This window comes from Gracilinanus agilis, chromosome 2 (assembly GCF_016433145.1).
Source record: "Gracilinanus agilis isolate LMUSP501 chromosome 2, AgileGrace, whole genome shotgun sequence".
Taxonomy (NCBI): domain Eukaryota; kingdom Metazoa; phylum Chordata; class Mammalia; order Didelphimorphia; family Didelphidae; genus Gracilinanus; species Gracilinanus agilis.
In genome coordinates this window covers 586,542,990-586,564,611 of record NC_058131.1, presented here as the reverse complement: position 1 = coordinate 586,564,611, position 21,622 = coordinate 586,542,990, and the positions used below count along the sequence as shown (strand labels likewise).

General features: G+C 33.5%; 1 protein-coding gene across 2 annotated transcripts in view; it reads left to right on the top strand.

Moving 5' to 3' along the window:
* Positions 1 to 21,622, top strand: part of LRRC28 (leucine rich repeat containing 28) — a 167,765-nt gene that overhangs the window by 7,181 nt on the left and 138,962 nt on the right. For both annotated transcript variants that reach the window (XM_044665420.1, XM_044665419.1), the window contains exon 3: positions 17,876 to 17,916. In XM_044665420.1, the coding sequence (XP_044521355.1) occupies positions 17,876 to 17,916 (41 nt within the window). The remainder of the gene's footprint in view (positions 1 to 17,875; positions 17,917 to 21,622) is intronic.

Here is a 21,622-nt window from a genome sequence, read left to right as displayed (position 1 = left end):
GAGATTGCCTTGAGATATGGTTAATAAATGTTAATAATTAAGATAACATGTTGAATATTAATAGTGACCTGAAAGTATTGTTTAATACATGGTGGTATGGACAGAGAACTGGCTGTGGAGGACATATACTGTCTATATAGGCCATGGTGAGTCATTTAACCTCCCAGCACCCTGAGCAACTCTTTAGGATTGTTCTCTATACCCACTTCCTCTACTTCACTCACATCTTTATTATTTCAAGAAGTGAATAATTGTGTATCTTATTTGTAGGGCTTACCATATTATTAGTAGCAAATTTAACTTTTCTGACCTTATGTTTTCAGCTTTTTCTGAATTTTGGTTAAATTTAACAAACATTTATTAAATACCTGCTGGACATTTGTCTTGGGGAAGACATATAAAGAAATAAAATGTCCCTATTATGATGGAGTCTAAACATTGCCATACATACATACATCATACACAAATGAACATAGAAAATGGATCATAAGTACATGTGAGAACTATGGAAGGAAAAATAATTTCTGACTAGGATGATCAAGATAGTCTTCATTAAAGAGGTAGCATTTAGGCTAGGTCTTAAAGACTAAATAGAATATCAATAGACAAATGGTGAAGGACATTTTAGGCATAAAGAAGGATGTAGGCAAAAGCCTGGAGGCACTGTGTGGGATGTGTAAAGAGTTGATGAGTAGTCCAATTTAGAGACAGTACTTGGAGGTATTCTGGGATAAGTCTGGAAAAGTACAGTGATCTCAGATATAAAAAGAATTTATACAAGTGCCATGTTATAAACAATTTTTAACCTAGTTTTCTCTTGTTGAAAAGAAGTGTTTATTGTGAGAAATGAAATATGAATATTATAGAATTTTCATTCCTATTAAATGACAACAAACATTTGTTAAGTATGTAAAGAGCACCGTCTTTGGCATTGGAGGAGATAAAAAGTTTAGAAAAGGTAAATCTTGCCCCTAAGAAACTTATAATGTAATAGATAAGTCAAAGACCAAGTGTTATGAGGGGTCAGAGAAGGAAGATGCTATATTACTTATTTGGGGTTGGGGGTTTTGGTTCAAAAATTACAAAGTCTTTTCTAAAAAAGCCTTCTCCTTGATCCTCCTATCCTGTATAGCATCTATTTTATCTCTTCTCCTTCACTATTAAACTTCTTGAAATAGTTGTTTATACCACAATTCATCACTTCCTTTTCTTTCTTCAATATCTTGTAATAAGTCTTCCGTTTTCTTACCTTTCAATCAAAACTATTCTCTACATTGTAACCTTTTTTTAGTCCTCATCCTTCCTCGAACCTTTTCAGATTCTGATTTCAAATTCAGATTTTGTTAACTGTTTTTGGATACTTTTCTCTCTTTCCTTGATTTTGGGGCTCCTGGTTCTCCTTCGCTAACCTTGATAATGAGGATACAGTCAGCTGGATTGGGGTTCTAGAAAACTCTGAAGTGAATAAAATCAAGGGTTCAGGTAGAGTAATCCCTCTAGCAGGGAGAATAGTAGTTGAAATATATTTTCTATTACCGAAAGGAAAGGTTTGAGAAACAAAAGGATGGCAGCTTCATGTTGATGTTAGATATTATTCAGAGTTCATGTTAGATATTATTTTCATATTTTTAGAAAAGGTGGTAAGTCAGGTCATTTGTCATAAACGTGGGGATAAAGCCATGTTTGCTAGTCAAAGGAAAGGAAAAAAAATACCTGGAGTGATTTCTATGGGAAATTAGAAAAGTCCATAAGGGTAGAGAAGAAGCATTCTGAGTAAGAGGTAGGCCCTAGCTGAAATTATGTGTTGTCAATTTGATGGGCAGCAGGTCAGAGGAACAAAGTATTACAGGGGAGTAGATAATAGAACTGAAAATGAAAAACCCTTAAGGTCCAGGATTAGTACTAATAACATTAGTTAACATTTACATTGCTCTTTAAGGTTTGCAAAGGACTTCACATATATTACTTCATTTGATCCTCACAAAAGCCTAGGTTAGGTAGGTGTTTTTATTCTCCTCATTTTACAGAAAAGGAAACTGAAGCCAGGAAAGTTTCAATGAGAATCTAAGGTCACCTAGCGAGGAGTCATATAAGAAGGGATTTGAGACAGGCCTTCAAGACCATTTTTTTTATTCACTATACCACATTGCCTTCCAGTAGGTAAGTGAAGCTAGAGTAGGAAGAAATGGATTGGTTAGGAACCCAAAGGTAAGGATAAGAGTGAAAAGCATATTTGATATGTTTAAGAGTTAGGAGATGTAAGATATAGAATTGGTGGCAATGGTTAGAAAGTAGAATTTAGAATTTCTTGATCTTGAATTGGTATAGTTCCCCAAAAATATTAAAGTCTGAGGTCAGGTCTGACTTTATTATTGGGTAACTAAAGTAAAGGAGAAAGAGAAGGAAAATCAGTGGAACTGAAAGTGTGCCATTAGGTTGTCAGAGGTCTTCCCAAACTGAATATGTGAGTCTTGAAGTATGATAAAAGGGAATGAGTTAGAATAGAAGGTGTGGGTCAGGTATCCATGTTGTTTAAAATTTGGAAGAATGAACAGAAAATTGGTACATCAGAGCAGCAACTATATAGGGAGTTACTGATATAAGCAGATTGTATGAATTTTGAATCAATTGAATTAGTAATCATTTATTAAGCATCTACTATGTGCAAGGCATTGTGTTAGGCACTTGGGTTATGAAGACAATAAAACATACTAGCTCTCATGGAACTTCCATTTCATTGGAAGAGGTGATATGTATACATATAAGTGTATATGTACATATGTGTATACACTAACACATATATGTTGTGCATGTCTATTTGTATGTGTGTATATATATATATATATAATATACACAAAATGAAAAGTAATATGAAGGAAGGAAGCATCAGGAATGGCTTCATGGAGACTATAAAATGCTAAAAGTTCAGAGCTGAATTAGAAAAAATATATGTATTCTAAGAAATGAAGATGAGTTGTGAATACATTTTGGGCATGGGATGGGAGAGAAATGGGTAGCCTGTGTAAAGGAACATAGATGGGAAAATGAATATCATGTATGAATAACAGCTAGTAAGCCAATTTAATTAGACTGTAAAATGTCAAAGAGAATATCACTTAATAAGGCTGGAAAAGTCCAGTCAATAGGCATTTTTAAAGAATCTGTTGTGTGCCAAGCACTTTACTAAATAGCTAGGGATGCAAAGAAAAGAAAAATATATTGGATCCATATTGTACTGTACATGTGAGGTAGAAGAGTTCAAATATGATCCAAGAAGACATAGGAAGCCACTGGAGTTTATTACATATGAGAGTAACATGGTCAGATCTTTGCTTTAGGAAAATCATTAGCAACTGTAAAGAGGATGGATTGGAGAGAAGACCCTTGCAGTAGTCAAGTTTGGAAGTAGCAGTGGAAGTCTTCTAGACCACCTAGTCTAGACTCCTGATTTCACAGATGAGGAAATTGAGATCCCAAGAGTTTAATGGCAAATTAAACTAATTAGAAGATATGGAATTCAAAAGAACATCCTCTACCTACAAATTTAATATATCTTCCATCTCACCACACATAGATGAAGTTATTGATAGGTATTGGGAGTAAAAAGCTTTACATTACCTTCAAAATGCTATATGCCTGGAGAAAGCTGTGATACTGCATTCTTTTCCACAGTATTCCAAGGATGACAGGAAACCTTGGGTGAAAATAACAGATGATTATAATTAACAATTAACATTTATGTAATACTTTAAGATTTGCAAAGTACTTTATTATCTTATTTGATCCTCGCAACAAGCCTTTGAGGTAGAATTCAAATTGAGATTTCTTGGACCCCAGGTCCAGTATTCTATCTACTCTACCCCCTACTAGGTTGATCCCTGAGTCTACAGAAAGAAAGAAAGCAGACTACTTGGGAGAGAAAGAAGCCTAGATTTATGCTATGATTATGGAAAGAGACTCCAATTCCCTAACTCCCCTAGACCAGCATTGGTGAAGTATTGGCACACATGCTGGGCCAACACTGGGGGAGCTATTCTGTTTCCCCGCTTCCCAGTGCCCTAGGACATTTTTTGCATGCCTCATCCCTCTGCCCAACTGCCCAAAGCAAGCATTTCCTCTGCATTCTGGGGTAATATGGGCGGCTCACAGGCAGCTTGAAGTTGCAGTTTGGGCACATGAACTTGAAAACATTTGCCAGTTCTGCCCTAGACCATATATCTATGTCCCAGTTCCAATTCTTAAGCTTCTATTGTAATAGAGCCTTTACTTCAGTTTATAGGAACAATCATTAGTGTCTTGGGTTTGGAGAATCCTTGATGTCCGTGCAATGGGCAGTTTTCCGAATATATTTTCATATAGAGAACAGTATTAACTATGGCGGTTTAGCTTTCATAGGAGAGGCAACTTGGGGCACAGTGGGTAGAGCACTGATCCAGGAAGAGATGAGTTCAAATTCTAAATCAGACAATAGCTGTCACTCTATGCAAGTCACTTAACTTTCCTATACCTCAGTTTCGTCAAGTATAAAATGGGGATAATAATAATGACACAAGGTTGTTGTGAGGATCAAATGAGATAATATTTGTAAAGTACTTTGTAAACTTTGAAGATTTATATAAATACTGGGTATTTTTATTTTTATTATTATTTTTACTTCTACTTGCTCTGTTACGTGTAAATTATTTGTGAACAGACCTGCCAATTGCACTCATTTGTAATTTTGTTTCTAGAGGAAAATTTGTTCCAAATTTTAAAAGCCCCAACTTTCAGACAAACTTGTGGAACACAATCTTTTATAAATTGGGGCCTGTCCTTCAGGATTTTTTAAAAATTGTGTCTTCCTTTAGTTGCAATATATCAATGTATAAATGCAAGGTAGTATAATTGAACAGAAGGTACATAAGCCAGTACTATATAAATATTTCCCAAAAGTATGAGTCTGTTGTTCTTCAGGAGCTAAATATCACATATCAAATACATTGTTTGTTAAATTAGCAAATATATATTTAGTACCTACAATACCATGGTGCTAGAAGTTTCACATACACGTGGTACTAGAAGTTTCAGAAATTGATCTTGAAGTCATCTCTTCCAAAAATATGTTGTGAAGTAAAGGAACATATGCCTTACAATCTAGACTTCCATATACTTGGCCTAGTATTGCAAAAATTTTGTGTGACTAGAGGATTTGGGGTTTTTATATTTTTTGAAAAAAGTACCACTTGTCTAACCAGGACTCTGTTTTTATCACCCAATCAATTTTATGTCTTAACATCAAGTATATTAAAATAGGAAAGTTATTTTGTCTACTGGACTTGAATTCATCTGACTATGAATCCCTCCTCTGCTATTTAACTTCCTAGGCAGGTTGTCTTAAATGAGGCAGCTAGGAGGCCTAGTAGATAGAGCTTGAGACTTGGATTCAGGTTAATCTTTCAGATCCAGCCTCAGACACTTAATAGCTATTTGATCCTGGGCAAGTCACTTAATCTGTACCTATTTCATTTTCCTCATCTGTAAAAGAGAGGATACTAGCACCTACCTTCAAGGATTGTTGTAAGGATTAAATAAGATACTTGTAAAATGTTTTGCAAACTCTAAAGTTCTATATAATGCTATTTATTATCATTATTATGTATTTGTTCGTCTGCAAAATATAGATATTTGATTGGATGATATTTGTTATTATCTAGCTGATACACTATAATTCTTTATTTACTCTTTTAATTTTTACAGACTAATTCAAAAGACTAAGATTTGCCTTGGTTCCACTTATGTGAGATGGATTTGTTCCTTTAAGTCACTTCAATTAAAAAACCTTTTTTAAGCAATATTTTGTTATTTTCAACATTTAGTTATAATCTTAACCTATGATTTGTCTTTGATTTGCAAAGATTTTCTTTGCTTATTTTTCCTATGTTTCTTGAATATGGAATTTTTGTATTTTTAAAGTGCGTTGGGATGTATCTGTGATTTCTCATCCATATGAGTACATCCTTTAATGGTTTAATTCACAATTCATTCTTGCCTTCTTATCCTGTGTGACTTGTGTTCTTGTCCTCTCATAAATCCATCACAATAGATCTATTCATTGTGCTGAAGACCTTCCTCCAGACCTCTTGACATTGCATGGATATTAGTGAAGCACATAAGCTGTACAATAACTCTAGCTGTGTGATAGGCCAATTTTTTTTTCTGTTCATACATATCTACATATCGCCTTCTCATTTCTTTGATGATGTGTTGCAGCTTTCTCCCATCCACCTTGTGCTTTTCCATTGCATGTGGATGACCAACAACTTTAATTCGTCAAAGATTGTGGCATTACATGATTCATAGCTATCCAGCATCACAGGAAGAATTTTAATGTTAAAAAGTTGGGCCTTTGTTTCAGATCATTAGAAGAACTGTACAAATCTCGAAGGCCCTCTAGGCTGCTCTGTTCCTACTCAGTACTGGATTCATGTCTTTGTTTATCTTCAGTACCTCTCCAAGATGTATGTACTGATATACCAGGACAGTAGGTTGTCTAGCCAACTGTATGTCACAATCTGGACATGAGGAAAAGGAATCTGTGACCAAACAATGTCCTGTTAATAATGTTGAATCTGTAACTTTATTTTCATGTATATAGTATCAATAAAAATATTGTCTCATTTAGCAGTTATTTTAAAATAATTTTACATTAATATAATTGAATATAAAATTGTCATCTAAATCCTGAACATTTAACAATGTAATACCCTATAGTTATAATATTAATGTATTTTTTTAGACATTTAAAGCTACTTTTCAACCTGACAGGGAAGAGAAAGATAAAAGTTGTTCTTTTGTTGCTTAAGTTGTGGAAAATATAGGCCAGTTTGCTTTATGTTGTATGGCTAGTTTTCTTCTTGTGTTTGACTTGCTAATTTAATATGAAATTTAGTGGAAAGGATTATAATAGCAACAGGTCTGTCTTCTAATTCTCAATGTAGTGGAATGTAGGCACCCTAGAAATAAAACTTACAAGGAAAAGGGACGTTATGTTTAAATATTGTAGAATTTTTTGACAGAAACATCTGCAATATAATGATCAAGAATTTTTTTAAACCTTGAGATGTAGTTATTTTCAAAGTTATGACAACACCTTTTTGTCCAAAATTTCCAGAAAATGACCTGTTTTACTTTCCATAAATAGCTTAGTTGTATCATGATATTCTGCTTGTTAGGTATGTTGTAAGAGGATATTCTTTTTCAGTTTGGGGTTGAATTATATGGTCACTAAGGGTCTTTATAGCTCTGAAATTCCCTGATTCTGTGATCTCCAACAGTCATTAATTTAAATTTTAATGACCTTAAGGTAAAAAAATATTTGCATCATCTTAATGGACGCAATTTTTAAAATTTAGGTTCTTGGGGTAGATTCTTCTAAGCATTTATTTCTCATAATAACATAAAATCTTAAAGAATTTAAAATACTGTATGTCTTCAATGAAATTTTTTTTGTGATAAAAATTTACCCATATCCTTTGCCTTGCTACATTTGCTCATTAAATCTCCTATGCTACTAATTTACCGTTGTCCTGTGAAATAATTTCTATTTTGCTAGCTTTGAAGAATAAACAGAGATAGATTCCTCTACACGCTGGTAATATTAATAGTACCTATTTTATAAGGCTGTTGTGAAGTCCAAATGAGATTATGTATGTAAAGATTAAATAAATTTTAAAGTACTATGTAAATTTTAGCCCTTATACTTTCTTAAGGGATCCTTTCAGTGTGTTACTAGTTTACTTTAAAGGTATCTCCAGTCTAACAGTAAAGAGCTGTAATCATCTGTTTGCCTAGCTTATAGAAGTTTCACAATATGATCACTTTACTCACTATTTCTGATTTACTTTATTATTGCTATTGTTAAAATATGAAGTATTCTCATTAATGCATCAATTTTCCATAATTTACATTTTCCCATTAATTGCATTTTCCATAGGCACAAAGAATCTAAAAGAGTAACTTTACCTCTTTTGAGAGTAATATTCAGTTGATAATTTAAAAACAAGAATTTGAAAGGTACGTTTTAGGAGTAAACAGCTTGTTCAACTTTGCTTTCCCTCCTTAACATGTAACATTTTTTTCTCCTTAATAGTTTTGTATTTATATTGAAACTGAAAAATAGCCATAACAAATGATGTATCCCTGCTATATAATAGCCAGATTTTTAAAACAGGAACTTCCCACACATTACTTTGTGATCTTAGATTTTTATTTTAGAGTTCTGAATGACCCTGATACTTTTTAGGTGTGTCAATTATTTTGGTACTTCATGTATTTGTGGTTTTGTTGGTATTGGTGTCCTTTCCATTAATATAGATTCCAGCCACTCCTCAATTTAACAGATGGTTTTACAGAGTTACTATGTTTGAAAAATTAAAAACCATTTAACAAAATGGATCATGACCTTCTCCAAATTTAGCTAGGCTAGTCTTCTTGTTGGATACTGATTTAGCATGTTATCAGGTCCATACTAAACCCTTTATTGCCAGAAATTGTATTTCACTGACATAAAAGAAAACTCAGCCTCATTCCATGACTTTGTGAGTCATTGAAAAAGTATTTTAATAAAGATCTTGATTTGCAAAAAATAATTTATAATATTTGTTGTCCCTTTTTATAAATAGCTGTTAATAAATGGAATTTGTTAATTCTATAATAACCATAACTATTTTAAAATAGTTGCCTGTCATCTCTTATGTAAATTCAGACTTTTATGGGAAAAATTTGCTAGCTCATTCACCTATTTGAAATTCCCTAGGACTGTAGAATTTTAGAACTTAAGGAGATCTAGCACAGTACTTGATTTACACTGCTCTTATATTTTAACATTTGTATTATATTTATTTATTTATATATTCCCATGCTAGATTATGAACTTCACACGGAAAAGAGATTTTGTCTTAATATTTGTATTTTTTTCAGCACTCACAAAAGCTCCCTGAATATGGTAAGTGCTCAACAAAGGAGGTGAAGTTGAAGAACTGGAGATTCTGGAGAGTCCAGGCTTTTCCTTTTACATAAAAGGGAACTGGAGTGAAGCAATAGGTAGAGTGATTTCTCCTTGGTCATATAAGTGAAAAATGGCAGTTAGAATTTGAAACCAAATTTTTTTATGACTCTAAGGCTAGTACTGTTTCTAATGTACCATTATGCTATTTCTCTTAGGGAAATAAGACAGTCATTATTTTAGGGTTTAGAAAGCAATTTGATACCACTTTTTTGCCTGTTTCAATGATCTTTGCCTTTCTCAAAGTCTTCTTTTGAGTCAGACAAATGAGAATAGAATACAGATTCTTAGCATTCTTTAGTATGATATTATATAATAGAGATCTTTTTACATGAGATGTTAAAGTCAAACATTGAAAGGAAACAGCTCCAAAGTCTGATTTGATCACATCAAGATTTCCTGATTACAAATGCATCAGGCTGTTGTAAATTGAAATCTCATATTCTAGACTTCATTGTGTAGCTTGCTTTTGTTTTCTTTTCTCTCTTAAACTATTGCTAACCATGTTTATATAAAAAAAGAAAATTCTGCTAAGTTTTATTTCCTTATTGGGGGAAAAAACTTAACTTTTCAAAAAGTACTTAATTATGTATGTGATGTGACCATATCATCTGGAAAGTATTCCTTCTGGTAGTAACTCATATTTTTTAACTCTGGGGTATAGTCAGAATTTAAAATCACCACAACTGCTTAAAAGTTCTTGTGAATTCTTATGACTTTTTGAATGAAGTTTATTACTATAATGTATGTTTCAAAGTAAGTGTTTCTAAAAGGAAATGATATCAAGGATTTCTACATTATGTTATAATTACCTCATGACTTGGAAGTGACCCTGGGTTCTCTGGAAAACCCTATAAAGCTGGAAAAGTCTCTTTTATGAGCCCAGTGATAAGACTCTTTGTCTTGTCGACTGTCATAGCACAAGCCTAGCTATATTCAGAAAGACATCACCAGATTGGCATGATGCATGGAAATGGAATGATCAGTAGAATTGAAATGAGCTGTGGAATGATAAACTTTTTTGGCTATAGCAAATCCAGAAGATTAAATAAAGACCCAGAGTTCGTGAAAAGTACTGTGAAAGAGAATATCTTCACCAAATAGTCATGGCTTCTTAAACTGAAACAAGTACTTTGAATTTTGAAAACTTCAGAATAGAAATTAAATTACTTGGATCAAGATTAGAATAATTAGAACATTGTCGAATGGCATCATTGTGGAAAAAGTATGGATTTGAAGTTACTAGAGATATAGGTTCATTATTCCACCTTTGACACTATGGCCATGGGCAAGTCAGTTTCCTTATCCATAAAATAAAGATCTCCCTATTGCACCTAGGGATATGAAGTTATGTAATAGGGATATCCCTGTGTACATAGTATATGTACTACTTATTACTTATTACATGAAAAGTCTATTTTTTAAAATCCTGAGTTGCCAGGAGGATCAAATAAGATACTGTAGGTAAAATAAACATAAAACATTATATGCATATTAGCTACTTTCACATTTGTAATTCAGCATTGAAATATAATAATATAATAATAAAAAATTCTATTAACCCAGTAGATTCCTATGGATAATATTAGTAACTTTTATTAAAATGGTTAAACATATGTAAGTAGCAAAATGACAACTGCAAATATTTCCTCCATGCTAGCTATGTTTCTATTATATATACAAAGAAAAGAAAAATTGAGAGCAATAATGTGAAATGTCAGCAGGTGGCAGCCATAACTTAGTCTACTTGACTTACTATGTGTGTTGCCTTCCTGGAATAGGCTAGTAGTTAAAAAAAAAATTAAAACAGCAAAGTAAGTTAAATTACATTTCATTAAGGCCAATAAATATTCTAATAAAAACAGAATACCACTCTCTGTTTGACCATTGGCATAGTAATCCTGTTAGGAAACATAAGAATGTCATAAAAGTCAGACCTGTAACAGCCAACTTAAAAAAAGTCGTTGGTCTCTGAATTGTCCAGGTACCTAATTCATGTATCCATACTTGCTTGAAAGTATACCTTAGTATAAGGCAGACATACTGATGTGTCACATCTTTCCTCCTTTCTGTGGAAAAGTTTTTCCATTTTGATGAGAAGTTTCAGACCATAACTTTTTAATGAGCTGTCAGTTTTCTGAAAACTTTAAAATTTACCCAGAGCCATTAGCGAACCTAAACATATAACCTATAAGATACATACATAATATGTATATATTATCTCAATGTGAGAAATAATAGATGAAAATATTCTATAGCATTCAATAGATACATAATAGGATCAATATCTGATTAGCTATTTCTCATAAGAGATTTTAGTGTGTAGGTTAACAACAAAGAGAATTTCGTAGATAAAAGACTGGTTTTTAGGGTGAGGAAGATGTGGTTCTTTTCTCTGGAACATACTTAGTTGGATAACCATTGGCAAGAAATTGAACCTCTTGATATCCTGAAGAAACCTTTTAAGGCAATTATTTACAAATGTGATGCCGATGTGCATTGGTGAAGGATGCTTCCACACTTGAATTATCCAGTGCCAACGAAACTGAAGTCTGCAGGACAACTGATTGCAAATTTTGGCAGGAGAAATAGCTTTCAGAATCGGAAAACTCAGTAACAGGGTTTGCCTTTCATCCACTAATATTAACACCTTAGCATAGTGCCTTGAACTTGGCACAATTTACTATACACAGTAGTACTTAGTTTTGTTGAATAAATGATCATCTGAAATATCATTTGATTACTAAGAATGAGAAATCTAAGACTGTCCCCAGTAACAAATTCAGATTATTTTATCTATGTATAATATTGGATTGATCATTCAATGTATTCTAAAATCTCATTGTTAGTATGTAAGTAAACAGTCCACTTAGCTTAGAGTGAAGCTCTTGAATCATGAAAAGATCATCTAGAAAATCTCATCATAGCAACTTGAATGATGGAAATATAGATACAAATAGTGTAAATAATACAAGCCTCTGATACTATGTTTTACTAAGTGATTCTAAAGACTGTGATTATTATTAACATTGGTAATTTGGGCTGAGGGGACAAGATTAAAGAGCTAATGGGTTATTTAAGCTTAATAGGATTGTCCTCAAAATATAAAACTAAGGAATATGTCATAGGATTTAAAAGTCTCCACTCACCTATTTTCAAAGAAAGGAAAGACAGTAACCATTATATTCCATTACTTTCTATAACTGAACAAATCCTTTCGAACAGATGACTAACTGCATATACTCCTTAACTTGGAAACCCTTCCTTTCCCCTTATCTTCACCTGTGAAGAGTACATAGAAATCCCCTGTGATTATATATCTAGTTAGTTGATAATTTCATCCATTGCAACCAGGGACCAGTGGTGAGAATGAAATGCCCATTTCTATATTATGTGCATTTTATTAATTATTCTTAAAGTAACCATATTTGAGGATCCAATTAAAGAATTCCAAGTTTCTGCTAGACTATGTGTGTAGCAATTTCCCTAAATCCAAAGGATATGAGAAGTTTCCAAAAGCTTCTATATTTTGATGGCTATTTTTTGGGAAGTATATGCCATAGGAGAACATGCAAAAGATTATAACAATTTTATAGTTTTAGGACATTGCTATGAAACAGCAACAATCTTAAAAAATGCAAGATTATATTTTAATTTGCATTAATAGGACCATAAACAGGAAAAATATCCTTTTAGTCAGCAAACCAGAATTGAAAATTTTTAACAAACTTAGATAGGTGGCTGGGTATTCAGTAGTGTGCACAAAAAGAAAAAAAATCGTATTAAGCTAATTTTTCCCAAGACTAATAAATAAAGTGAGTTTCTTGTGTTATCAAACTCCACTAGTGGTATTCAATTTGATTGGAGCTATTCAGATATATTCTTGAAATTGTTCACAACTCAGCTATTAGTCAACAATTTGTCAAGCACTTTGTGTCAGACACTAATGCTAATCACTGGGGATACAAAAAAAAAGGCAAAAATTGTGGTCCTGCTATGGAAACAGCATATAAACAACTACATAGATACTATACATATGCATATATACATATATATGGAGAGAGAAGGAGAGTAGATGGGAAGTAATCTCAAATAACACTCAAGTAACAATAGCATGGGTAGGGATTTGGGGAGGAAGAGGAAGTTCATGAAAGAGCTTCTTTTCTAGTGGAATTTGCTCTGAGTGTTTAGGGAGATTATAAATTTATCATTTTGTCTTTACCTCTTTCTCAACAACTCGAAATATGTTCTTCATTTTCATCATAACTTCCTATCCTTCCTCCTCTCAGATATTTCTCAAGCCATCATCCACTATCTTCCCTATTTCAACCTTTTGATGAATCAGTTCAATTCTTCATTGTCATCTATGTTGCAATCCTTTACTCTCCTGTCCTATTTCTGATAATGTTTTGCCTAACCTCAACTTTCTATTACTCCTACCATCTCTCTGCTTTGCTGCTCTTCGCTAGTAAATGGAAAGAAATCACAAAATCTTTTCAATTGGGTCAACTACAAATTTATGATACATAACCTAAACTGAGCCCTCTCAGTGGCAAGGCAGGCCTTCTATACATCCCTAATCAATTTGCTTTCCTACTTAACCATAAGTGTTGTTTCAGACTTTCTTATTTCTCCTCAACCTGTTTCTCTCCCCAAAAAACCTTTCTTCTACCCTCTCACTTGGATCTCACATTATACTTCACTGAAAAAATTGTAGCTATTCCCAGTCAGCTGCATCTTCTCTGTTTTTATTGTTCATCTTCTGTCACATAGACATCTTCCACCTCTAAATCCTCTTTCATCCCTGTTCCCACATGAAGAGGTAGCACATAACATGGCAAACTCTTCAACATATATATTTTATCCCATCCATCTTCTCTGTCAGATTGACCTTTTTATCATCCCACTCTCTAATTTTCATTTTTTTTTCTTATCAATTACTTCCTTGGTGCCTATAAATACATGCCTATCCCATGCTTAAAAAAAGAACACCATGACCTCTTATTTGAACCAGCTATGTCCATCAGCTCTCTTATGCTATATCTCTCTTTCTTCCTGGCTAAACTTGAGAAAACTGTCTATACTTTGTACCTCTACTTCCTCTCCACTCATGCTCTTGGACCCTCTGCTGTCTGATTTCTGATCTCATTAGTTAATTGAAATGATGTGCTCCAAAGTTATTTATCTCTTAACTGCCAAATATAATGTGTTTCCCTGTCCTCATCCTCTTTGATCTCCCTGCAAATTTTGACACTGGATATTTTTTAGGTTTTTGTGCTGCTGTTTTTTCCTGATTCTTCTACCACTTGTCTGGCCACTCTTCTCAGTCTCCTCTGTTGGATATTCAGATTGTGTCCACTAAGTATGAGTGTCTCCCAAGTCTCTGTCCTGGGTTCCCATCTCTTCTTTCTCTATACCATATCACTTGATGTTTTCATAAGAATTTCTCAATTCAGTTATTATTTCTACACAGAAGATTCTTAGATCTACATATCAAACCCAGATTTCTCAGTGTTATATTATCAACTGGACACTTGGACATCTTGAATTATATGTCCCATAGGCATCTCAAACTGAGCATGTCTGTAACAGAACTCATTGTCTTTCCTTATAATCCTCCCATTTCCCCAACTTTCTTATCACTATAAAGGGCATCACCATTTCCCCAGTCATCCAGGCTAGAAGCACTGTCATCTTTCACTCCTCACACATACCTCACATCTAGACTTTTCTCAAGTATGATTATTTCTGGGGATAGCTAGGTAACCTAGTGGATTGAAAGCCAGGCCTAGAGATGGGAGGTCCTGGGTTCAAATGTGGCCTCAGATATGTCCTCACTCTGAACCTGGACAAGTCACTTAACCCCTGTTACCTATGCCTTACTGCTCTTTTGACTTAGAAACCAATACACAATGCTGAGTCTAAGAAGGTTTTTAAAGAAAGTGTGATTGTTTTCATCTTCACATTTCTTATATATGCCCCTTTTTTCTCCATGCCTCAGTTTTCTTTCCACTTCAATCCATTATCCATTCAGCTGCCAAAATAATTTTCCATAAGTATAGGTTTGATCAAATCACTCCCCTACTGAACAAATGGCTCCCTATACCCTCCAGGATCAAATGTAAAGGCATCTGTTTGGCATTTGAAGAACTTCACAAACCTGACTCTACTTTTCCAGGCTTCTTACACTTTACTTCTTTCCATACACTAGGATCCAGCTACACAAGCCTACTTATTCCTGGTGTGACACTTCTTCTTCATACTCCATGCCTTTTCAGTGCCTCACATCTTGAAATGTTCTCCATCCTTGTCCCTGGTTTCCTTAGCTTCCTTTTTAAGACAACTCAGATCTAACCTTCTTTCAGGCACTTTCCCCTAATAGTGCATCCCCACTCCCAATCAATATTTCCCTCTGAGATTACCTCCCATTCATACTGTAGATTTCTTGTATGTAAGTAGTTATTTTGTATATTGTCTCAGAATATATACACTCCCCAGGACTTAGCACATTTCCTGACACATAGTAAGAACTTAAATGCTTGTTTACTTACTCTTCTTTGATAGCTTTATAAAGTGAGTATAATAAGGCCCATCTCCCAGGGTTAGAATATTATGATGTGACTTAACTTACAGATGTAAAGCACTTTACCAATTTTAAAAGTGCTATTTGAATGGCAACAATTATTATAGGGAACATGTGTCACATATATTGTATATTAAAAAACTGGATGGGAAAACTAAAAATGAAGTCTTTCTATTAGTATAAAAGTATGGTGCTTTCCAGATAGATTTTAACTGAGGTTAGCAGTTTCTTCAGTATTTTAAAATAATACATCATTGTCTAATTTAGATCATAACCTTCCCATATTTAGGGACACAGTAGATATTATATGGTACTTGGAAGTCAGGAAGACTTGTTTAAACCCTGACACTGATATACCTTATGACCCTTGAATTTTTTAAATTTCAATTTAATTTTTAACTTAATTTGATTTTTCTGAGCTCTAGTTTATAAAATGTATATAATGATGGCTGTGTAGCTGTGGTCCTACGATCACTGGGATATTATGTGGCTCAAATGAAATAACATGTAAAGAATTTCACTAAGTTTAAAATACTATATAAATTTCAGCAATCCAAACCCATATTTAAAATGGAACTCTTCCATTTTTACTCCTCTAGTCTTCTTAAAGTTATCCCCTTTTAAGACTTCCTTATTTGTGTTGAGAACTCAAATTTATTTCCAGGTTTCCAAATTTAAAACTTTGGAGTTATCTTTGCCTCCTACCTGTATAGCCAATTGATTGCCACATTTTATTAAAACATCTCTCTAGTTGAATTTTTTTCATTCACACGTTTCCTACCCTAGTTCAAATACTTATCACTTCTTACTTGTACTATTGCAATAACTTCCTAATTTATGTAGTCCACTTTCTTGTCTGTCTTCTGTAATTCATCTACCACACAGATGTTAATTTAGTCGTCCTAACCATTGTTAATGCCTTGCTCAAATCTTTAGTGGATCCTCCTGTTTTCTTTAGGATCAAATATAAACCCCTTAGCCTAGTACTTAAAACCATCTACAACCCCAACTACTTTTCCAGAAATACATTACTCTCCTTGAGAATTTCATAATCCACTTTTGACCCCCTGCCTTGGCATATGCTGTGCCCCATACATGGAATCTATCTTTTCAATTCTGCTTTTTAGAAGTCCCTGAGTTCCATCAAGGTACCATTTCCTACACTACACCTTTCCTGATTTTCTTGTTAAGTGGTCTGACCTTCAGATTACCTTAGCAATATTTCTATATATATAAGGTATATCTACCTACTACTACTCCTTAAACATAGAACTGTTTCATCAATTTTTTTTGTTTATGAGTATTTCACCATCTAGTGGCTGTGGCCTGTCTTTACTTTCCTTAGTGTAATATGACTGCAAACATGTAGATAATTAGAGGACATACTGTAACCCTGTGGAGGGAAGCCACAGACCAGTTAGAAGAGTAGCAATCAAATCAGAATAGCCCGACTAGCTTGTATAAATATTTGCGGAAGGTCTTTGAAACAAACTATAAAATACAGTAAAAAATGTAAGTTATAATTTACTGTTTTCCTTAACAGTGTCCCATGCTTTCTCACCCTATTGCTTTTTGTACCCTTTATGTGGTCTGAATTGCTGTCCCACTCTTATCATTGCATATTGCTTGTTCTTTAAAACTCAGATACTGTTTCATCTTTACATAAGCAGGTATAAAAGTCATTTCTGCCTCTGAACCTTCATAGTTTGTATGCACCTAAATTTGTACTCTTTGGTACTTTGGTCATTTGAACTCAATGTCCTTGAATTCAGGTACCATGCCTTATCTAAAATTTGATTCTGTCCCAGTTGTTTGTTGAATTTGTATCTCCATCAGTACTTTGTATCATTCTAGGTGCTTAATATATATTTAGTTAGACTCAGTTGAATGAGTAAATGGAACTTAAAAACCAAAGAATGATTAAAAAAACACTTATGTGGAAAGGACGATTAAATATGTTTCTCTTTTCAGTTGCATCCCATATATTGATAATTGTACTGTGCTGCTTTTTTTAAAAATAATTTTTATGTTTTAGAAAAGTTATCATGGTTACATACTGTGCTGCTTTTTAATAAAATATAGTATACAAGCTTAATAAAACTTCAGTATACTGAATAGTGTCATTCAGTTTTTTATAATATGTTTATTATTTAAATATTAATATAATAGCATATAATTGTGATAGCTAGAGATTTCATGTGCTTTTCTTTGAATTAAAAACAGTAAGGCCTGAATTTTTTTTTCTCCAGCCAGAAGATCTTGCTCAGAAGCTCCCAAACCTTGTGGAATTGTAAGTGTTAACTTTCTTTTTATTTATTTTTTTATTTGTTTGTTTGTTTGTTTGTTTGTTTGTTTAGCTGTTGTTCAAAACCTTTTCCCATATTATTAATATTTGCAATAGAGTGATCATTTAAAGTCAAAATCCCTAATCATATACCCATCAAACTATGTGATCAATCATATGGTTAACTTTCTTTTTTTAAAATTATATAGTTGTAAGTTATTTATAATAATAGGATATAACTTTAATTCATGATTTTACTTGATTCCATTTTTCTCTGACTCCTCCAGAACCTAGCACCAGCACATAACTCTCATGTATCTCCAAACAATGGCTCCTTCTCATCTGCCTGGAAATATGTTCATGATTCTCAGTCTTCAAAAACAAATACAAACCCTTCCTTTGACTGTACTACCTTTTCTCTCTAACACATTTTTATCTAGCCCTTTGCTACTGAATTTCTTGTAAAGTGTCTAATCCCAGTGCTTCTAAATTCTCACTTCTCAGCCCCTTTCAGAATGGCTTTTGTTTCTATATTGCATTGAAACTATTTTGTGATTATGATTATGAATTTAGAGCTGAAAGAGACCTTAAAATCATTTAAATCAGGAGCTTTCAACCTAAATCCATGGACCTTGCCTTTTTTTAGATTTCAAGGGAGTCTTTGAAATTAGATGGGAAAAAATGGCATTTTTATTTTCATTAACCTTTACTGCTAGAAATTTACCATTTCCCTCAATTTAAAAAAAAGCATTATTTTGAGATATTTATAGTCTTCATCAAACTGCCAAAAGAGTCTAAGATAAAAAGGTAAGAACCTCTTATTTAATTTGATCCTTTCACTCTATAAATTATATAATTGGGGAGAGTAAATGACTTGCCCACAATCATACAGTTTACTGTAAATGGCAGAGCCAGGTTTCAGATGTAGGGCCTTATAAAGTTTATCACTCTCCTAAGATTCAGTTGTTATATCACTAACTGCCTGCTGAACATCTCCATGTCTCCAGCTCAACATTTCTAAAAAAAGAACTCATATATTTACCCTCGAACCCACTCCTCCTAACATTCTGTTTCTATTAAGTGTGCCACTATCTTTTCAGTAACATTTGTAACCTTGGAGTCTTCCTTGAATGTTCACTCTCTTTTACCCTCCAGATCTAGTCAATTGCCAGATCTTGTAGATTCTGTCTCCACAGTATTATATCTCTCACTTTTTTTCCACCTACATGGTCATATATTTTTAAAAAACAGAAGAAAGGAAATAGGTGGGGAGAAAGTTTGGCTCACCCTGTTGTTCACTTTGTAGGTTTTGGAGCCTTTTTTCTTAGGAAAAAAGTGCCTACTCTCATGGCCTTGTCTGGACTCTGAGAAACTTTCCCATAGCCTCATTCTTCTAGTAAGGTAGCCGTTACCTCATAAGGGGCTTCATAGCAAAACAAAGAACAAAGGTGTGATTGAGTTTGTTCATGGCCAGATTATCTGATTTAACCCTTAATAATCCTAACCTGTTCTCCAGACTTAACATTATGATACATTGTTAAAATTCACTTGAGGTCTTTTGTTCAGTACTTTCTAAATGGGAATGCCTTGCATATCTGAGATAAAAAGCAATTGTTGGGGGCCAGAATTAACCCTAATACCCAGTCATATTGAGGAAGGTTTTACATATTGGGCTGAGAAGTTTGTATTTTATCCTAGAGTCAATAGACTTTTTGGGTATGGAAATGATGGTTAGATCTGTTTTGTTAGCCCTACATAGAAAGGATAATAGGGAGAAGCATGTGGACTTATTGTGAGGCTAATACAGTAGTTTAGTCAAAAAATTATAGGAGCTAGAACTAGTTTAGTGAATTTGTAAATGGAAATGGAGAGAATGGCATGGTTTTGAGATCAACAAGAGTTGGCAACTATTTGGGAATGGAGGGCAAAGAAAGAGTGAGGTGACCTCAAGATTGTTACCTTGGCACCCAAAAAGATGACGGTAAATTTAATAGAAATAGAGACATTTAGAGAAGTGGGTTTGGGATGACGATAGAATAACAAGTTCCCTTTAAAACATGTTGAATTTGAATTGTCACTTTACCTGTTGAATTCATTCCCATTCTTAATTCCTTTAAGGCCCAGCTCAGATATTCCCTCTTCCTTGAAACCTTCCCTGATTATTTTTGGTTAAATATGACCTTCCACTTAAATGTCTCCAGCTCTCACTCCCTTCTCCCCCCTCCCAAACTCCCCAAAAGAGAATACCACAACACAAAGGTCCCACACAATTTCTTAACACATTTAATTTGTGTCTTATACTCCTACTGGACTCTAAGCTCCATGAAGGGAGTGGCTATTTCCAGTTCAGATTGACCCAGTCAAGTCACTTAATTTATCTTTGCCCGAGTTTCCTCTTCTGTGAATAAGGGAACTGGACTAATTAGATTTTAAGATCCTTTACAACTCCATATCTGTAATCCAAGTAGGTATTTTGAGGGCTGAAACTGTTTCACTTTTTTTTTTTTAAATCTACAACACCGAGCACATTTAGTAGCATTTTGTAAGTGCTTAAAAATGAATATAATATGAATTAATGAATAATGAATATATAAAAGAATTAATGAATATAAATGAATGAATTTGAGATATCCTAAGACAAGTGGGTATTTCCCCCCAGTTGATTTGGTTCCTTTTTTTATAGCCACAAAGCTGTAATATCTGTAGCACTGGCTTTTAATTTTGTAAATTCCAACAAGTTCAGTTTAGCCAACAATCATTATACAAAATAGAATATTATTTTCTGAATTAAATTTATTGGAATCTACAACATTCAACATGACTTTATAATAATTTACAAAATTATAATGCTGAGATTACATATAAAACACCTCTATAGAGCATTCTCATAGTTACACATTTTAAAAAAGGATATAAGTTGCTTGTATATGCTTTTAACTACAAAAGAAAACAACATAAAATATAAAATAAAAACTAGTTGACTACATGTGTGACTGAGGCAACCTACATTTATAATTGATATTTCTCTGGGCATAGTTCATGGCTTCATAGTTCTTATCTCCTGGGCACTACTAATCTCTGTCCCTGAAAGGACAGAAAAACTTCCTTAAATATGTTGCCATTTCTACAACCTGAGCCTCTTTTCCTGTTGTTTATCAGCTCTTATTGAGAACCCTGATTCAGAATCTCTTATTACTTTTATAAAAATTAGTACTTTGTATACATTCTCCAGGTAATTGGAAAACCTGTAATTTTTCTATCTGCTCTTGAAGAATCCAAGGACACTAGTTTCAGATCTTGATCAGCTAGTGCATTTCAAATGTTTGGTTCTTTGAAATTTTCTACTTCTTTCTTATATTTATCACGGTTCTTTTCTAATGTCTAGCTCAACCTCAGTAATTCTTTAATTTTAAATTCAATTTTAAATCTATGCTATGCTGATGCAGATTATCATTGCATTCCTTCTGATTGGTGGGCAGTATTACCTAGTGTTAAGAAACTAACTTCAAGTTCAGAAGACTGAGGTTTGTGAGGCTGAACGAGTCAATTAAATTTAAATTTTAGTACTCCTGGTATTCTCTGAATATGGATTGTAAAGGAAGTACATGAGCAGAAATCCTCATGTCAATGAAATTGTTTGTCAAAGTTAAGAAAAAAAATTCTGGAAACTTTTCTCTACATTGATTTAATAGTTCACTTTCTTGCATGTATC